The following is a 20,722-nucleotide window of genomic DNA, read 5'->3' as shown; positions in this document are numbered from 1 at the left end:
CTACCCAGCGTGCAGAGCAATCTCTCCTCAATCCCCTGTAACCGACCCCTGGCTAGAGCTGTCCATTCATGGATCGTTAACTCCCTTTAGAATTGCTAATTTTAGCTTCCCTTGAAGCCTTTTTTCTTTGTTACTTCCTTTGTATTGTTGTTTGGTCCTGCCTTAAATAAATAAATAAATTGAAGAAAGGTCTTTCCTCCTGCCAACCCCTCTCAGGCCCCTCCCCCCGACCGGACAAAGGTATGCCTGGCTCCCCAGTCTTCAAAAAGTGCCTCAGTTGCAACTAATCTATCCCAGTGACCAACAGACACTTGCAGTGTGTTCGCTGCCTGGGAGAGAAGCACATTCCACAAAAGTATGGCAACTGAAGCCCAGGTCCAGGAAAGACAAAGAGCAAAGACTCAAAATCCTACTCATGGATTCGGTCCTGCAACCCCCAGAGTCCCGGCGGGAACTCTCACCCACAACCCTCTACTTCAAAGGGAGTTGAGCCCAGAGAGATGAGCCACTCATGCAGGGTCTCTAAGAAAAGGTCTGTGAGACCCCATAACAAGCCCTGATGGAGCCAAAAACGACGTCCAGCTCCATCAGTACTGATGGCACCAATGCCATCTAAAGCTGGTGCCCAGGACATGCACAGTACCGAGCAAGTTGGACTGCCCAAAGATCTGATGGGTCTGGGCAAAGAAGCACCATTACCGTGGGGCCATGAAAAACATAGAGGATCTGCCCTGGGGAAGGCTTCGTTGGTACAGACATTGGCGCCAGTACCGACTCTGGTGCACCTGGCACCAACAGACCTCACTGCTAGGTCAACATCTCCGAACCCATCAGTGCAAGTCTTTCGGCCCTGACAACCACCTTCGGTACCAACGCTATCTGTAGCATGGCATTGAAACTGGTGTCGACGGCTGACTTCCCCAGGATGTCATAATGTTCTACAACGTTATGTGCAGATGCCCAGGTAGCTGCTCTGGAGTTTGCTGATATAGGGATACCCTTGGAGAAGGCGACAGAAGAGGAATCCAATCTCATAGAGTGTGTGCGTATTGAAAATAGGGGTGCTACATTACGCATCTGGTAACAGAGCTTGATACAATTCGAGACCCATGAGGTGCGCTTTTGAGCTGAAATCACTGCACCTTTTGATCTATCTGCAACAGAAAGAAAGAGTTTCAGAGATTTTTTTGAATGCTCTTGTTCTGTCCAAATAGAATGCCAGGGCTCTCCTCACATTGAGCATACGTAGGATGGTTTCCCTATTATCTTGATGAGGTTTAGGATAAAAGGATGAAAGTTGAATAAGCTGATTTACATGAAAATCAGAAGTCACCTTGGGAGTGAACTTCGGTTGTGGTCTAAGAGTGACTTTGTCAGGGAAGATCACAGTGAAGGGGCCTCTCTCTCCCCTATCCTTCTTGCTAAGGTCATGGTTATCAGGAACAGGATGAGTTAATGAACAGTTGGGCATGGATTCAAATGGTGGTCTAGTCAGTCCTTTTAACATCAGGTTGAGATCCCATTGAGGAGTGGGAAGTCTGGGTTGGGGAAGGAGGTTCACTATGAGAAAGCCTTTGAGAAACCTCTTTATGGTCAATTGAGAAAAAAATGATTATCCTTCTACCTGCTGGTTAAAGGTTGCAGTTACTGTTAAGTGAACCTTTAGTGAGACCCTATTTCTTGAGAGTCAACAGATAGTCCAGGACCTCCAATAGGGTGGCCGCATTTGGGGTGACTTCTCATTGGTTTAAAAAAATCTGGCTAAAATGGAAATACAGTTTTTAAAGAGGCTTGACATTAATTATCTACAGCTCCATTTTCTTTAGGAAAGCAGTAATGGTATCCAGAAATAAAATAAAATGTATGCTAAGCAGCACATCAGATTTCTTTCTCACAGGCACTTTCCTAAAACTAAACCACACTTGAATTCATTCAGTCCCTTTGCATCTAGATAAATCATAATTATTTGCCAAAACAGATATAATTAAATCTGCTATTTCTGTTTGCAACTAGAAATAGCATTAGTCTGTTGTATGCTGTTAACATTACTACCCGCAGATCCCTGATACAAGGGGTTAAAAAAAATTGGGCCAGGCTTACTGCTGCATAAATTGCCATAGCTGCATTAACTTTAAAACAAAGCTGCTGTGAAAAATGTTCACTGACTTCACTAGATCCACACCAATTTCCACCAGCAGAGAATTTGGCTCATTGTATCTGGATGTTGTGCTTAGATGTCAGACTTTTTTCTCCTCCTCTGTTTTTTTCTTTACTCAGGACAATTTCTCAGAGATAATGGCTCTGTATTCCTGACCTTTTAACTTTTTAATTGCCTCAGCCTGCAATACCACAAGCAGATCTGTATTATGGTTTTGTGTCCCATATGCTACTTTTGCTTCTGTTGTACTTCCTCAGATCATCATACAACTTCACAATGGCTATGTAATCCCTTAGCACCATAGCTCCAAATTCGTTTTTCTTTCCATTTTTGTCACATCTGCAAACTGAGCACTTGAAACTTCTGCAAAGACTTACTAACCTGGTGATGGTCTTGGATTCTGGGTTCCTGGAGTGTCCTTCTCCCCTTCTTGAAACCTATAAAAACTAATACAGTCTTTTTCAATAACACTAACTGTGAATGGGGACAAACTGAGTTCTCTCTAAAGCAACCTCTTATAAGAATCCTGTGAGGTTCCAAAGGTGGATACAAAGGTCATCAGTTCACCTCCAGGTCAGTACCCCCTTCCAACTCTATGACCATTCCTCATAACACCATGAAGATAATTAATTGTACCCTCTGTTGGATGTTTGACATTTTTGCCCAGTTTCTCATGGTGATCATTGGCTTAGCCTTCTTTCCAGAACTCTGCAGGTCAACTTGTCACACCCATCTGACACTATAATTTCAGAACTTAGTTCTCACCACAGTGTGATGGGTCACGTATGTTACTTGTTTCAGGTGTCAGTTTTATCTTCTGACTCAGCATTTGATAGTGCTCACATCAAAGTGTGATCTTTTGGTACCTCCATCTTACACTCATCTATTAAAAAGCACTTTGGTGGGCTGTAGGTGTGCCTCCTGGAGTGCATCCTTCTTCCTATCAGGAGACACTGAACTACTTCACAAAGCACATTTCCAAAAGTCACGCACCCTTCCCCGATTCCCATTTCATTAATCTGGTGACTGGTGCAAAAAAGGCTAGAACATTGGATCTGATATGTCCTCTGCAGCCATACAACCTCATCCGGGTCTGTTCCTTGCTGGCTGGGTCACTCTGCAACGTGTGCGGGCATTGCTTTTCTGAGCACAGTTATATAGTATATGTAAAATTTCCTTCTCAACTGGTGAATCAGTCTTCAGTCCTGGTAGGATTCCCTTTGCATTCCCTCCGAGCTCTGGTAATAAATGAGGTGGTGGTCTTTGCACTGCTGTTTGACCAGCTCCTTCAGTTCTTCAGAACCCTGGAATCCAACCCTCAATCCCATAGATGCCAGTCTCCAGGAGCGGGGAGTACATCTAAAGTAACATTTCATGCTGTGACACCTGGTCTTAACAAAAGTAAAAGCATATCTTCAACCATTTGGACCTATCAGGTGGGCTTTTGCAAGGCTGACAAATCACACAGAAGTGGTGTATGTTGTTGGAAAGCAAAAAATGAAAAGCAATTGACTCCTTTTGAAAGGCAAAGCTATATGTTCCTTGGGAGAAATTCAATTATCTTCTCTGAAGATCAACAGCTCAAATGAAGGAAACTGTCAGAATGGATTGTCTTAGCCATGAGTTATTGGCCCCAGGTGAACAGGTTTGAAGTTTTTCACTGAATTTATCATCTGCATGGCATACAGTCAATAGATTTTCTCACATCAAGAAATAATACAAAGCTTCCCTGCATTTCCCTCCCCCCAACCCCCAATTTTGACCCTTCAGCACTGGGCTGGGATGCTTTCTTCTTGAATTGAAAACAGAATATCTATTTCCACTTTCCCCCCTTTTTTCAAGGATTTTGAAGAAGAGCAGACAGTGCCAAGCTTGATAACCCCAGGTGAATATGGATGCCTTGGTTCTCCCAGCTCTTGAACATCATGGTGGAGCCTTGGCTGGTGTCGTCTTCTTTCCTATTCAGGTAGACTCATTGAAATGTCTACCATTAGGTTAGTTGTTATTTCTGGGGGGGTTGTTTTTGTTTTGTTTTAATTAGCAAAAGTGATTAAATAATATTGAAGGCTAATGATTTGCCAGACATCATTCTTTCACATACTTTTGCATGTTTTACAAGATGAAAACATACAGGATGGGTTAACTTTTTAAGTTTTATTTTTAAATATATATTTTTCTAAGGTTTTTACAATAAGTTGGTGGGAGGGTACACTTTAAATAGATTGGTTCCCTGAATGAGTTTTGTACAGTGTGAATTAGACAGCCTTTGTTTAATATTGAATTATTTTAGTTTATTACAATAGCCTAGGAATTATTATTTATTTAGAGTTTAATTCTCACCTACTCTGAGGAAAGAAGTAGGCTTCCACTTTGAGAAATGAGATAGCTTTGTGTCGTTCATTTAAGGTATTCTGATGCTAGTACTTAAGATACCTTCTCAGTTTCTTGTCATCATCTGAACATGAATAGCTGTCACTTACATTCTTTTTCAGTGATTTGTTTAACTTTGTTTCCTAGCAACCTCTTGTTTTTAAAAGCAACACTATCAGAGCCGGTAAGCCTGAAATGATCTTTGCAGCTTTGTTTTGGTACATGTCATGCAGTTGCTTACTTGTGAGCTAGAAGAATAACTGAATCTTACAAGAATGCTTCACTCAAGGCTAAGACATGAGATATTCCCATGATCTAATATGATTTCTAGGAAACTAGGCATATATCCATATTGCACTCTTAGTTCTTCACACTGATTATTACTTCTATTACATTATTGCCCAGTTTGCCTAGGTAGGATCAAGACTCCATTGTGTTAGGGACTGTACAAACACAGAATAAAACATAGTTCCTGGTCTGAAAGGTAATGTTGGAAAAGTCAGTGTCAAAAGAGAACTGGCTTGAATATTGAAAGCAGAGTGGTTTTTCAAGAAGGGTGGTGATTAGTGGGCTACCACTGATAATTAGGCCTAGTTAAGTTATTGTAGGTATTGAAAACTTGATATAGCATATAGGGAAGAAAGACTATAATTCATTATACTTTTTGAATTTCCGTATGAGTAGATGTGGAGAATATTAACCAGTAGGAATGAGTATACAGTCAGTAGTCATATGCTATAAATCACTGTATAGGAGAAAATTGTGGTGTTTGTCGAATATGGAAATATAACACTTGGACACAGTGCTTATCCAAAGCTTATCCCTGAGGAAGATATTTCCAAATGGATTCACTCCAATGATAAGCCTCTGCTCTATCATTTTCTTATACTGAGCATGCTGCAACTGCAGCTGAGCAGGACTTTCCCTTCAATTGCAGCTCTGGTCTGCTACAAACTAAGTCTTGTCTGGCACCTGAACTGAGACAGCCCGAAGCTGGTGTTAATAGGACCTTCATGTATATTCTGGAGTGTCTAGTAAAATTGCTTTTAACAATTTAAAGCACTATAGAATATAGGCTATTAGACTAAAATGAGGTAAATATGTTTAAAAATTTGCCCCACTCTTTTAAACTCAAATAAATTTTAAAAATGGTTTAATGTTTGACATGGAGCATATCTGTTGATTTGTCATCGTAGGGTTTCTATAGCACCTAACACCTCACTATCTTAGGCTCAGTTCAGTTTTTCTTATCAGATGCAGAACTTTCAAAGCCAATTTGCAGCAGCCTCATTAGCAAAGTGTAGAGCCCTCAGTCCACCATCAAATCTGGTCAGAGGGCAGTCATCACTGATGTGTGGCATTGTCTCTTTGGCAACAGCTGCATGAGGGATCCTTTTGTTGGACCAAAGTGTGCAAGCTGGCTGCATATTAACCCTTACCCAATCAAAATCCGTTAAGAAGTGTTGATGAATGGCATAGCAAATCAAAGCCAGGTACGCATATGGTCAGGACCGTTATAAGAGACTGGTTTCTGACGTCAGCTGCAGACCATTCTTCACACCACATAAACTTCACAGAGAAATCTGGGCAGGACAGGTGGGCCCACAGTGAGTGCCTTGATGACAGGTGCGCTCTTGGGTGGTTGAAGATGTCTGTGTACAGTGGTAGGCTCAGGTTTGCCCTGATCTTCTCAACCATTCTGGCTGTCGCACTCTCACAACAGATGTGTGCACATGATTACAACATAGTTATGTGTCAACCAACTTGACGTGAGTTGAATGGAGCTAGATTGGAGCACTGTATTTTGGTGCATAGTAACAGAGGGCTAAACCGGATGTTCGGGTAGTTTGAGCGTTTGCTCCCTAAGAAGTGCTGGCCAGTTTGCTTAGAAGGTTGTGTGTCCTCACCTTAGCTGCAGTTTCCCTCAACTGATTAAGATGTGTGAGAGGAAATGCAGTGTTGTCAAGCACAGAATTATCACTGAAGCATGTGGTTAAATCCTTTTTACATAACTTTAAGCACGTACTTAAATGCTTTGCTGAATTAGATCAAAGTGCTCAACATCAAAGTGACGTGCTGCAGCAAATTATGGATGAAATTCATCCTGGTGCAGAAGGCTTGTGCAAGGTCATCCTAGTCACTTAGGCCCTCATCACAAGCAAGACACGTCCATAATATTTGTATGGTGGTACTGCCACACTGGAATTAACCTGAGTGAAGGACATAAATCCACACCATGTAGAGGTCAAGCATAGGAGTTTATTACACACAGCGCTGGGGGAGTGTCACCTTGCTTATTAGGCTCAGAGACACTGTCCATCAATTGATTACAATAGAATATATAGATTTTTCCATGGGGCGGGGGAAAATGACGAGGTAAGCAGTTCCACACCCCGAGATAGGTTTTGCAGCAAGACAGGATAACACAGTAGCCAATAGTTAACAGGTTACATAATGTCCCCGCCCATGGTCTCAAGTTAGCAAGTTAACATTTAATTAATACTTTGATAAAATGTTATTAGTATAAAATATATATGTTGAATTCTGATTTGGGGTCCATAGGAATGGAGCAACTCCTTTGATTGTCCAACAGGTACATTCCTAGGGGTTAAAGCAAAGAAACGGTGAAAGTCTATGACAATAAAGATTGTCTTCTGTGTGTCTTAAGGCAAGGCATTGGTCCCTGGGAAGGGGAGGTGGAAGGATGCCATATCTTATACTGACATGTGCCAACTTTTCATAAACTCAAGGTTGGATCTGTGGGAAGAACGTCTCCGTACAGAAGAAACTAACACAATAGGAACAGGGATTCTGTGTTCAATCTGCAACTCTGAATAAGACTCAGTTATTTAGTTCTTAGCTCCAAAACCTGGCAATTTGCTGACTCGTCTTATTTTAGCAAAACAAGATTATCTGTTTACCCCAGCTTTCTCTTAGCTGATCACTATTTGCTAGGCCTCTGGTCTGTCTCTTGACCATACTCTGGACTTTGGGTCTGAAAAAGAGCTGGCACAATCCATATACCAGGTTGTTAAATAAAATGCACATGGATTTTAACCCTTCACTGAGCCTATGTCAAAACTTCCTGTATTCTTTTACTCCAATTCTTCTCTTTCTGTAGATAAGGAGGCACAACATTCTTGTACTTCTCATCGATCCAGTTTAGGAGCATCAATTTTGTGCTTGGATCATATGGGTGGATCATTAGAGCATGGGTGCTTCGACCTGTGCTACCAGATCTTTCTCATTGTAAAATCAAATATTCTCTATCCAAATAACTGAAGAGTCCCTATGCTAGGTGGTGTAGATCATGATAGCTTATTAAATACTGATGTTGAATGCTCTAAGGAAGTGCAGTCTCTCAAAGCTCAGCAAGGAAGTGTTATTCTCTGAAATCAAAGCAGTTTCATTTTGGCCTTGACTAAAGAGTTGTCACTTGTCATCATTTCCTGAGATTGTGAACTTTGAAGAAGTCTTTTCCCAATATTAGGGTGCACTTGGGAGCCGTTTCTGCTCATCATCTACAAGTAAATTTAATCTCTCTTTAGTCCTCCTATTGTTACGGTGGGTGGTTTTGTTTTGGTTTTTTAGTTCTGAAGGTTCCAGATTTGATCCCCCAACATATGTGATGTCTGTATAAACATGTAAACAATTGATTGCAATTGAACTAGAATAAATAACGTGGTTCTAACATAGGCGCATTTTTGTGGTCACTAAGATCAGTCACAGCAACTAAGGCAGTCCCATATCCATAATAGCATCTGTCCTATTTGTCTTTCTGTTTAATTTTGCAATATGAATTTGTTGTATTACAGTACCTTATTTATATACCAAAGTGGGTCTTCTGTATGAATCAGAAGTTTAAAAAAAACACGTAGTCTTTTAGGAGCTGATGTTTTGTTCTAGCTATATATATAGCTGGTTTATCTTTGAGTGGAAGGAGTTTATTTCTAAGGAACATTCTATTTTTTTATTGTTGCTTTATTTTTTTAAATATTTGTCCAATTGCAGGAATAAAAGAGTTGTCCCCACCACCTCTGAATCTAAAACGTCTGTATAAAGAAACATTGGAAATTGAGCCCATCTTGATAATTATTTCTCCCGGTGCTGATCCTTCTCAAGAACTACAAGAACTTGCCAGTGTGGAAAGACCTGGAGAGTGCTACCACCAGGTTGGTCTCAGATATGCATAATGATATAATATAATGTTTGTGTTTAAAATGATACAATGGTCATAGCAGTGTTTTTAATTTCTGTTTTTAACTGAAAAAGTAAAATCAAAGATTAAAGTAATATTCAGTACTACTGATCTTCATTTTCTTTAGGAAATTCTGTAAAATAGTTTGAGAATCTTAAAAACTAAGTATTAATTAATTGATAGCTGATAGTAGTTTTTGTACAGTACTTTGCTCTTTCGGGTCTGCCCAATAGATCATTCAAGATGGCTTCTCTGGGGAAGTACTTAGATTCAAGAGATGCATGTTTTGTGACAGCATGAAGTCTATCACTGACCAGCACTTTCAGATGCTTTCCTGCCTGGGTGAAAGCTGAACTGGTCTCCACATGTTGTTTGCTCTGCACTGCATTTCAGTACAAAAGGTCAATTGATTTGACAAAGGAGTCTGAAGATCATTTTTCAAGAGCAGGTCTCATCAGCACAATATAGCCTGACTCTCTGGATTGCAACTGAAAATCCAGCTATGAATAAACAGAAGACTCCAACCTTCTCTAAGCCTCTCGGTTTCAAGTGCAGAGAATATTTGGTACCATTGAATGCAGCTCTTAAAAAGATGCCCAGTAAGGATGAGAAGGACTCATCTCCAAAAGTCAGCTGCTTAAAGCTGACCAAGATTAGCTACAATTGGGTCCATGATATGTGTGTAACCTGACAGTAATTAACCTTTTAAGGTCTTCCCATAAAACTGATGCACTCATCCCCAATGGGTATTTGAATATGAAGTACTCCACTTTGGATCTGAAGCAATCTTCCTCAACTCCTCTGATAACATAACAACAGGTTAGGGGCAGTTTAATCTTGCCTCTCAGCAGCCTTTGAATTTGTGTCTTTTTCTCAACTGAACACTAGTGTGATCTATCCCTCCTCTCATACTCTAACGATTCAAGTCTTTCTGGGATCCCATCTTGTTATTAATATATACAAGAGCAGCTTTCTCACTCTTCATCTTCTGACACATCTGACATTAGCTCTGTGTGATTGGATCCAAGAATATCCCTCCCCTCTTGGCCATCCCATATAATGTTTTGGAATAATATCTGGACAAAGAGTGACATTCTTATGATAAATCTTCTGGACATTGTCCTATTAAAAAAGATTAGAAGAGAAGCACTAAGTCTCTAAAATCATCTTCCCCAAACATTCCACACAGTAGACAGAATCTCTGGTTTTTTTTTTTTTAATTTATCTCATAAATCATCTCTGTAAACTGAGAGAGTAATTTTGAATCAACCGTGAAAGATAGGGAACAGGCCATTGAGGGTTTAGCATCTACTTCCACCTTACCTGATAACTTGGTCACCTTTTCCTTATCTCCTCCTGATTATTCAAAAGCATTCCAAGATAAGGTATCAGATGTTTGGTTTATACACTGGACATCCCTGCATCACCAATCTAAGAGAAGGCCCACAAACTCTTTGATTTATTTGAACTCAGGGATAAAAATCATGACAACTCTTCCATCAATAGATGTCTACTGGAGTTATCCACAGAGTCATGGTTCTCCTTACCTCTGTTTCATCAGTGACAGAGAAGCCAAGACACTTTAGTAGCTCCCTCAGAAGCACTTTGGCATCTTCTTAACCTGTCTTGCACCAAATTCCTTGTTATTTGACAGTCTCTGTTAGATGGTAGGGGAGCTTGGTTGAACATTCGTTAAGAGTAGTATAATAGGCATCTGGCACAGTTTCACTGAGATGGGGAAAGGGAAATCTTGTCTTCATATATCATTCCTCAGAAAGTTCAGTTTAAGATTTGATTTTCCATTTGGAAGTCCTAATTTATTTAGCAGCTGAACAGACAGCACTCTTAAGAAAATGAAGAAGACAAGGTCCTATGCTAGGTCATTTGTATCTCCCCACTCTTCTCATAGAAAGAAAACATGCTTGTTTCTCCTATCCTTTACTAGTTTTACACTGATATAACTCCATTATCTTCAATATAGTTATTCCTAATCTACATCCATGTGAGTAGAAGAGAATCAAGTCCATCTTTTTTGCTACCAAAGGTGGTATCAGTAATCTCAGTACCAGCAGTGTCACACTATCAGAGTTCAGTGTCTAACAAAGCAATTTGTATGTCAACCTGAAAGGGAAACAACGCTGCCATCATCAGCTCTTTCAGTACCCAGCAGCATCAGCTCTTTCAGTACCAAGCACTGATTTTGATATTTTGGCTAGTGAGCTCCAATCCAATCTTTTTCAAAGACCCATCTCCATTTTCATCCTTATGTAGCAACAGACTCCTTTTTAATCCCATCATAATTACATTAGACCAATTGTTCCTGTAGATCATAAAGGATATGCCATCTAGATCAAATCCCTTTCATCTTGTCTAGAATGCTCAATTCTATGTATTGATGCATGTACACTCCCTAACACTCAGATGTTTGCAATGTTTGGGAGATTTATGCGGTTTGTTTTATTCCTACAATGGGGATCTTCAAAGGAAAAAATTTCAGAGAATTCTAGTTAATGATGAATAAGCTTTCTATTTTGCATTTATAATCTAATTTTAAGTAGAGTGTTTTGTTTTCACGGTTGAACAAAATATTAAGGCATAATAAATTCCCAATACAAATGTGTTTCTTTTTGTAGATTGCAATGGGCCAAGGCCAAGCTGACTTAGCCATTCAAACTCTAAAAGAATGTGCACGCAATGGAGGATGGCTTTGTTTGAAGAACTTGCATCTTGTTGTATCTTGGCTTCCTATTTTGGAAAAGGTGAGGATAACTGCATCAGAGTCATCTGCGTCATTTCAGAAACCTCTGGCAACTTCCATGCTAAGTATGCAAAGTTGATGACTGAAAAGCAAGGGTCTGGAACAGAAATTTGCAGGTTTCCTAGTCACCAGTGTGATTACATGTTTGAAATCAAAGAGAAACACACCTCGTTTGATGTGTTTTTGACTTTAATTTTCATTGAGTGTAGAAAATGAACTATTTCCTCAGAGCCCTATTCTGTCACCCTTATGATGTATTAGTACTTAATTATTTGAGTAGTCCCACTGTGACTCATACATGCTTGAGAATGTGTACTGCTTAAAGCAACAACGTCCGCTCAGAATCCAGTTTTTTTTAATTAGTTTTAAGTACTATACTTGTCTCTGAGTCTTCCTGCTGTTTTTTGTTGCTTTGCAATCATAATTTCTTATATTTATAAAAAGATACTCTTCTGTGTTGTGTGAAAGACTCACACAGAGAGGAGAAAACTGACTATAAAGGTGTAATAGTGAAATAGCTATATACTAAGTGCTGTGAAATCTACAAAGTAAACCAACCTGAAAAAATGATTTTCTGTCAGTTCTTGTAATCCCAGATGTTGCTTGCAACAATAGTAGGTGTTTTCAGACAGAAGTATGAATTTAAGTTGATAGTATACCTTTAAACTTTTACTGTGCTGCAAAAGCAAATATTCATAATTTTAATATAATACATCTCCTTTTTAAAATAGGAATTGAATACTCTTCAGCCCCAGCCTAATTTTCGTCTGTGGCTTACGGCTGAAGTTCATCCAAAATTTACTCCGATTTTGCTTCAGTCAAGTCTGAAAATAACGTATGAAGTAAGATTTCTAAGAAACGTTTTTATTGTATAGCTACAGACAAGTATTAATGCACTCATGAGAGATGAAATAACAGGCATATGTCTTATAGAAGAAAGTTCAGCAAATTGTAACTGTGACGTTGCAGTATATGAAAATATACTAATGAGTGTGAATATAATGTAACTGGAATATGCTTCATGCAAAAGGTCTCTTGTAAAGTATCATTACAAAGCTTATATTCTACTGAGTGTGGTCATCCTATTTGTATGTATGCATCATTCTTGTATGTGAAACTAGAAATATGAAATATAACTCTGAGGGCCTATTGTAGTTACGCAAAGTGTGGGCCATTAATGGTGGTTTAGAATCTTGATGGCTCCCATCAACCAGGACAATTGATTGTGGATGGCTCTGTTTGCTTGCAGGCCTTTCTGTGAGTCAGGCTGGGAGGGATGAAGCCTTGAAGTCTTAGTGACATGTGATCACATCACCTGAATTGGAATCCATCTTTAACCTGGTGCTTTTCCATTTAGAAGGAGGGGTGGGAACCCAGAGAGGGACAAAGGATTACTGCCTTGTGCAAAAGATACATAAGGGGGTGGAACAGAACAAAGGGGGTAGCAGTCATGAGAAATCCCCTAGCTACCCCCTGTGCTGGAACAAGGGCTGCACCAGGGGAAAGAATTGTGTCCCTACTAGGATGGCGTCCAGTCTGTGATAGAAGCTTATTGAAATATCTCTGAGGGTGAGATTTTATCTGTATTCAGTTTTCTTACTGTATTAGGCTCAGACTTGCATGTTTTATTTTATTTTGCTTGGTAATTCACTTTGTTCTGTCTGTTATTACTTGGAACCACTTAAATCCTACTTTTTGTATTTAATAAAATCACTTTTTACTTTTAATTAACCCAGAATATGTATTGATACCTGGGTGGGCAAACAGCTGTGCATAGCTCTCTATCAGTGTTATGGAGAGCGAACAATTTATGAGTTTATCCTGTATAAGCTTTATACAGGGTAAAACCGATTTATTTTGGGTTTGGACCCCATTGGGAGCTGGGCATCTGAGTGTTGGAGACAGGAACACTTCTTAAGCTGTTTTCAGTTAAGCCTGCGGCTTTTACGGGACATGGTTCAGACCTGGGTCTGTGTTTGCAGCAGGCAAGTGTGTCTGGCTCAAACAAGGCAAGGTTTTCCCAAGCTGGCAGGGAAAACGGGTTAGAAGTAGTCTCAGCACATCAGTTGGCAGTCCCAAAGGGGTTTCTGTGATCCAACCTGTCACAGTAACTAATACAGAATATGTGGGGTTTTTTTAGATTTTGTCTTTTTTTTAATACGAATGAAACACAAATTGCTATTCATTTACCTTAGGATATTTTTAGAGATCATTTGTATGATCATATATGAGAACTTGCTGATCCATGAAATAAAATAGTTTTTTATAAGACTTCCAGAATTTTTTTTTCCAAATTGGGTTTAGAAAAATTAACTTTATTAAAAGATAGCATAGTGAATCTGTGGTTACAATATTGAATATATGTTTAAAACGTATCTGATTTAAGCAAGCAAAAATGTGGAAATTCAGACTTACGGCTCTTACATAATCCTTATTGCATCCTATTATGCCTGGGTAATGTCATTGCCTCAGAACAGTGCATGATCATACGGAAGTTTCTATAGTGTCTAAGCAGAAATAGAAGTGTTAACAGAATGAACGATTTATTTCTGAATTTCTTGTTTGCTTTTATATTTTATGGCAAGAATGATAACTTCTTAATGTTCCTGCCTCATAAGTTGCTCTTGATACTCTGTATCATGCTCTACATCATTTTGTATAATATGTTTTTTTCTGAGTCTGCAGGCTAGTGGTTTAGTTCCCATTTAGTGATCTTTCAGAGTATCCAGGGATGATAATCTTTTTATGACTCAGTCTGTGACAGTGCAGACACTGGTTTCTTCTGAATTGGTTCTGTTAGGTAGGATGATGTTTTTTCTCACTCTCTAGGTGTCTCCTCTTCTTAGACTATCAAAAATTACTTAAACATTTATATCCAAAATCTATGAGAATTGGTGGGATTTATGCCTGTTGCAATATCTTAAGTTCTTGCCTCAAAAAAATGTTGTAATGGAAAAAGACAACAATGGCAGCCATACTTAAAGTTAAGAGCCTCTGCCTAAGGGTGCATAATTCACCTAAAACTCATCAGGTGGAAAATATAAGTTCCACTCCAACTGCCAGTGCCACAGCTCCCTGTTAAACACTTTTTCAGTTCATTCTTTTCTAATCTCAGTCAGTCAAGGTAGGCTCCACAGGAGTCGCCTGCCATTTGCTTTGCTGCTTCAGCTCTTTTTAGATGCAGTTTGACTTTGGGTAGTTTCACAATATCATTTATTGCTCTCTAGCTTTCAGTCATGCTAAGTAATCAGTTTTCAATTGGTGCTGAACCTTTCGTCTCAGGCTTAACTGGTAGCTTCTTTCAAAGCTTTGGTTGTTTTCTGTGAGCTGGAGTAAATCTGCAGTTCAATGCAGCTCCTTCCTGCTCTTTTCTACCAGTTGAAACACAGAGCAATTCCTTCATTTTAGAAGTTTATCTGCCTCTGACAGCTTAGGGCGGTTGCTTGCCCTTGATGTATCTGTCTGTCTTTCTGGCCTGAGAGCACTTGCTTTGACAGACAAATTGTACATTAAGTTCTTGAATCTGTTTCTTTTGTGTTTCTCTGATCTTGTTTTTCAAGGGTTCATTTCAAATTAAAATTCCTTTCACCAGTACCTCACTACACAACATTTAAGCTGTTTCCTGTGATACTTTCTGGATGGCAAACTCTTAGGTCCCACCACAAGACTGATAAAGTTTCCAATTCTACTCCTGGCTGGAGTTGTTAAGGCATGCTATCCGGCTTAAGGGCTTGGGAGGGATCTAGAGACTAGATGCTTTATTTTTCTGTGTTGAGGTCAAGATTTGCAGGAACTCTTGAGCCCAGAAACTTGAAGACACAGAAATCTGACATGCAGTAGAGGCATTCCTGCATATCTGACCTGAGGTATGAGCTACAGACAATCAGTTATCTGTGTCTTAATCTTATTACATCAGTATGAGGTGAGAGTGATACTCTATGCTTCTGCACCTCTGCCTGGATTCATTGATGACAGTCAAAGGAGACTCAGATTTAGCTATGCAATGTAGAATAGGCAATCTAATGCATCAGCATCTCTGCCTGGATGCACCAGTGAGGAAAAGTGCCTCAGCATCCCTACCTCAGCACGTTGGCACTAATATCTTAGCAATTGGCAGATAAGGCACCCTGGAGCAGCTTTGGTAATAAGGTGCATTGCATATTGATGAAGTGCCTCATCATGCCAGTGCTTTAAACTTGCTGCATGAGTGCCAAGAAGGTGAGGTGTCACTTCACACTGGTGTATAGTTGCCAGAAGGTGAGGTATCTAATCACACAAGCTTCAGAGGTGAGGTCTCAACCATCAGAGCTGTAGATAAGGTCCACCAGAATTTCAGCTCCTTGGCATTGGCATCTTAGACATATCCCAAGTTTTGACACTTTGGCATGGTTTATATGGTTGTCAAAACCCCTTCATCATCATCTGGCATGGAGCTGCTTTAAAGGTATTGGTATCCCCTCTGTCCTAAGATGCCAAGCAGGCTGGGGTGATATTTGAGCATTAGTTACCCTCCATGATTTGATGGTACTCACTGAAAGGAAATTGCCTGACTGCATCTGTCACAGAAGGGCTCCCTTGATGCTTTGATTTGGAAAGACAGTTCTGAGCACTGGCATCTAATTAGGTTTTTGCCATGAGACTTTATTGCCCAAGTCAGTTCATTGCTGCAAGCTATCCTAGATTAGTAACAGAGATTCCAGTATACTGAGCTATCTTCCAAGGCACCTGTGGGATTGCCATATCTTCAGAGCATGCTTCACTGATGTCTTTGGTGATCTAGGGCTACCTACTGGAACATAGCAGTTTGCTGTCCTTGGTGTTTCTTACATTGTTTAGCTCTTCTTCTCTGACAGCAGATGATTCTTTGCCACAAAAAGGTAATTCAAGGGGTGGACAGAGCAGATGCTCTTCTCAGGATCACCTGAATAGGGTGACCAGATGTCCCAGTTTTATAGGGACAGTCCCGATTTTTGGGTCTTTTTCTTATATAGGCTCCTATTACCCCCCCATCCCCGTCCTGATTTTTCACACTTGCTGTCTGGTCACCCTACACCTGAACCAACAGTGCTCAGGAGTTAGACCCCAGGAGTTCCATGTTTACAAGGTCTGCTGGCTCTGTGTTCTGCATTCCAAAATGTTGGCAGTTCCATACTGAGTGGAGTTCTTACTTTAGGCACTCAGGGTAGGGACACCTTACCAATGTCGCGTGCCTTAATAACACACTACCCACAAAGTCCCTTTTCTGATGTTCTAGCTCCTTGGTGTTGTTAGATCCACCACCTCTAAAATCACTGAGGCTCCACAATGATATAACTGCACTGATTCTTTCCCTTCTCTCTTCTTGTAACCCCAACATCTTGTTCTTACTAAGGACACTAGTTGTTCACTTGACTTGTTTTCATTGGTGATTATTATATGGTTATCAAAGCCCCTTAATCATCATCTGGTCAAGATGTACATATTTATTTTAAGGCAAATCATCAACTTATTAAAAAAAGTCAGAAAATATTTTGCTACTGTTACAAGTAACCTTGCTGTAAGTAGGCGAAATTAGCCAAAAACATTCTCTTTTTCAAAGGAGAGGAAAAAAATCTTTACAAATAAGAAAACATGATTTAAATCATAACTCCCCTTTGATATCACCTCTCCACTCGATAACTGCCCTGTTCTGTTCATTCCGTCTGAAGCATCAGGCACTGACAGCCAGCAGAAGACCGGATACTGGGCTAGATGGACCATTGGTCTGAGCCAATATAGCCATTCTTGTGTTCTTATACCTACAAAAAACACTTGATAATGGCTTGGCAACTGTTATGTAATGTTACCTTCTTATTACAGTAATCACAATTTTCTCACTGTTCCCTTGTGCTCTCCACATCTTATGTTTGCGTGTTCTCTTGACTTGTACTTTTGAACAGACACTGTCTCTTCTTATCATATGTATGCACTATGACTATATGCATAGCACAGGGGGTCCTGATCCTTGATCAAGACCACTAGGCTTTATTGAAATATAAATAATAAGTAGTAATAGTGATTGTAAAACAATAAACTATTTGACTTGTATTTGAACAAATTTGTATTCAGTCTGTTTTTAAATGAACACATTTCAAGCTGATGGTTTTCCCTTAATCTTTCTTATACTGCATTTCAGTCCTTCTAATTTGTTTATTGTTCTGTTCAGAATTCGCTTCAGTGAGTCAACATTATCTCCAGTCTAAGATGATTCTATTATTAGGCCACCTACTATAATTCTTTAATCATCCTTTTCTCTTATTTTCCAAATTGAATTAAGTTAATTTTGAAGATTTAGGAATTAGTGTTAGACATTTAGACATATATATATGCCGTTGTTGATGATGTTGTTTAACTATATATATATATATATATATATATATATATATATATATATATATATACACACACGTATATATGTTGTTTTTGTCTACCTAGGCCCCTCCAGGCCTAAAAAAGAATTTGATGAGAACCTATGAATCTTGGACTCCAGAGCAGATTAGTAAAAAGGGCAATTTGTCTCGAGCCCATGCACTCTTTAGTTTGGCATGGTTTCATGCTGCATGCCAAGAAAGAAGAAATTATATCCCTCAGGTAAGTACTCTAACTTCTTGCCAATATTTTGTTTGTTTACTAAAATATTTTCTTTCATTTCATAATGAAATAATTTCATATTTACCAGCTTTTAAGTTTGCTATTTAAAATAAAATATGCACTTTTTTGTATGTTTGGGCATGCAGAAGTGATAAATATTGCTACTGATGTGGAACTTTTTGGTGGCTACTAATTTGGAGATCTTAACAATTGGATATGGCCTCAGTGCAGAACTGGGGCTTAATAGCACAGACACCTACAGCTTTTCAGAGTCCCATTGGTTCCAGTGGCACTCTTCATGGGCTTAGAGGTCTGAGTTAGCTGATTCTGATACAGGTTTGGGGCCCTGTGACAAAGTGTATGTGCGCCCTCCTTGTTTGATTCAAGAAAGCATTAAAAGCCTCTTCACTAAACAGAAAGGTAGAAACTAGCCCTTAAAGATCACCAAGTTGCCAAACCTGGAGGGAGGAACTGGGACCTGTAGAATGTTAGGAAGTAGAATTGACAGTTATGTCTCCTAAGTGGTGGAAGCTATAAAAAAGGAAAAGATACTTTCAAGGGAGAGAGAGTGATATCCGGTCTCCTCCTGAACCTAGATTCTGGGTGGAAGAGGAAAAACTGGGAAATTATTTACCTGGCTTGCACTGAAAAAAATTATACTCAAGCCTAGAGACTATAACCATAGTAAGAACTTGTTTGTTTGTTTTCTAACTGGATCCTTGGTTGAAGGGAGCAGCCCTGCATGGTTTGTGGGTACTTAGACTAGAGAAAAGGAAGCTTCCCTGCATTTGGTTTGTTTTTATTTGGACCCGAGGCTAAATGAACCTGTCCCGTGATTGTTTTATTATGACTGGAAGTTTGGTCTTGAATGCGTCATTCAAACATTAGAACACTTGAGGATATTGTATAACAACATTGATCAGATGTATACAGAACGGAGACATGGCCAGCCACAAGCAAATAAATCAGCATACTCTCCACTATGGAAATGAAGATATTGAGATGGTCAACTGGTTGGCCACTCCATGAAATAAAATTAGGTTAAGGGCTAATGCAAGTTGCTCCAATTGAAGGGAAGTTGAAGAAGATGAAGGTACTTTGGTGTGGACATATCCAACTGAGACGTGAGTGTTATATTGGTAGGATGACCTTTGCAATGATCGTAGACAGAAGAGGACCAAGGGAGAGGCCAAAGATTTGGCACATGAACCGGATATCAGCAGACCTTAGATAGACCAATTTGCAGGACAACCAGGCATACAATCATGAGTTTGGGAAGTAGGCTATAAAAATTTCCGACCCAGAACAGGGAAAGTCATAAGAAAAAAGAAAAAAAAATATGATTAACATAGAATATTGTTTCTTGTTAAAAACAGTATAATATAAATTAAGATCACTTAATTATTATGAAATCTCACTCTTGACTGAGCCTTTTCTGATTTTGGCCCCTAAAGCTATAACCTACTGCCTGTTCCAGTCTGCCATGCTTCCACGCTTTCCTCCTTCAAGTCATTTCTCAAAATGTACTTTGTCCATAAAGGCTTCTAAAATTAGACTTCTATGCAGAGATGTGTTAATTTACCAAAAGACTTAAAATTTAACCTCAAATTAGAACAGTCCACACAGAAATCATGGAAATAATAAAAAATATGCTAAACTTCACCACTCAGATTTTAAGGCCAGAAGGACCAGTTATGTTCATCTAGTTTCACTTCCTGCTTGACACAAGCCATTTCCTCCATGATACCTGCATCTTGCCCAAAAATGTGTGGTTGACACTACAGCATATCTTTTCAAAAGAGGGCAGAAGTGGAGTTAAAGATTCAAAATGATGGAGAATTTACCATGTCCTTTAGTAACTTGCTCTGATGACTAGTTAATTACCTTCCTTGTTAAAAATTTGCATCTTTTTCCAGTTTGAATTTTTTTGAATTGAACTTCCAGCCATTGAATTTCGTTATGTCTTTTGCTTGATTAGATCCCTCTAGTAGCAGTTATCTTCTCCCTTTGTGGGTAATATACTGTATCCAAGTCACTTCTCAACCTCTGTGATAGAGCTCCTTTAGCCTTGTATTTTTTAAGCATGTTTTCCAGACACCAAATCATTTTTGTAGCACTTGTCTGAACCTTGTCTGCTTTTTCAGTGTATTTTTTTTTTAAGTGTGGACACTAAAACTGAACAAGTATTCCTATAGTGGTGCTACTAATAAACCATAGAGGTAATATTACCTCCTTATTCTTGCTCAATATTCCTTTTATATGTTGAAAGATAGTTTGCAATGGGAGCTTGTGTTCAGTTTATTTACAATGGCACATTGGACTGCATTAGTAGGAGCATTGCCAGCAGATTGAGGGAAGTGATTATTCCCTTCTATTCGGCACTGGTGAGGCCACATCTGGATTATTGCATCCAGTTTTGGGCCCCCCACTACAGAAAGGATGTGGACAAATTGGAGAGTCCAGCAGAGGGCAATGAAAATGATCAGGGGGCTGGGGCACATGAAGCTCAGCTGTTCTCAGTGGTGACAGATGACAGAACAAGAAGCAATGATCTCAAGTTGCACTGGGGGAGGTCTAGGTTGGATATTACAAAAAATCATTTCACTAGGACGGTGGTGAAGCACTGGAA

The 20,722-nt window shown here is 39.4% G+C and overlaps 1 protein-coding gene across 1 annotated transcript in view; it reads left to right on the top strand.

Annotated features, from left to right (window-relative positions):
- Positions 1–20,722, top strand: part of DYNC2H1 (dynein cytoplasmic 2 heavy chain 1) — a 372,682-nt gene that overhangs the window by 224,064 nt on the left and 127,896 nt on the right. Inside the window, exons 76-79 of the mRNA XM_034758872.1 lie at positions 8,540–8,700; positions 11,360–11,485; positions 12,216–12,326; positions 17,938–18,093. Coding sequence (XP_034614763.1) covers positions 8,540–8,700; positions 11,360–11,485; positions 12,216–12,326; positions 17,938–18,093 — 554 coding nt within the window. The remainder of the gene's footprint in view (positions 1–8,539; positions 8,701–11,359; positions 11,486–12,215; positions 12,327–17,937; positions 18,094–20,722) is intronic.

Source organism: Trachemys scripta, chromosome 1 (genome assembly GCF_013100865.1).
Source record: "Trachemys scripta elegans isolate TJP31775 chromosome 1, CAS_Tse_1.0, whole genome shotgun sequence".
NCBI classification, from domain to species: domain Eukaryota; kingdom Metazoa; phylum Chordata; order Testudines; family Emydidae; genus Trachemys; species Trachemys scripta.
The sequence above is the reverse complement of the archived record's forward strand: the minus strand, read 5'-3'. Positions and strand labels throughout refer to the sequence as shown.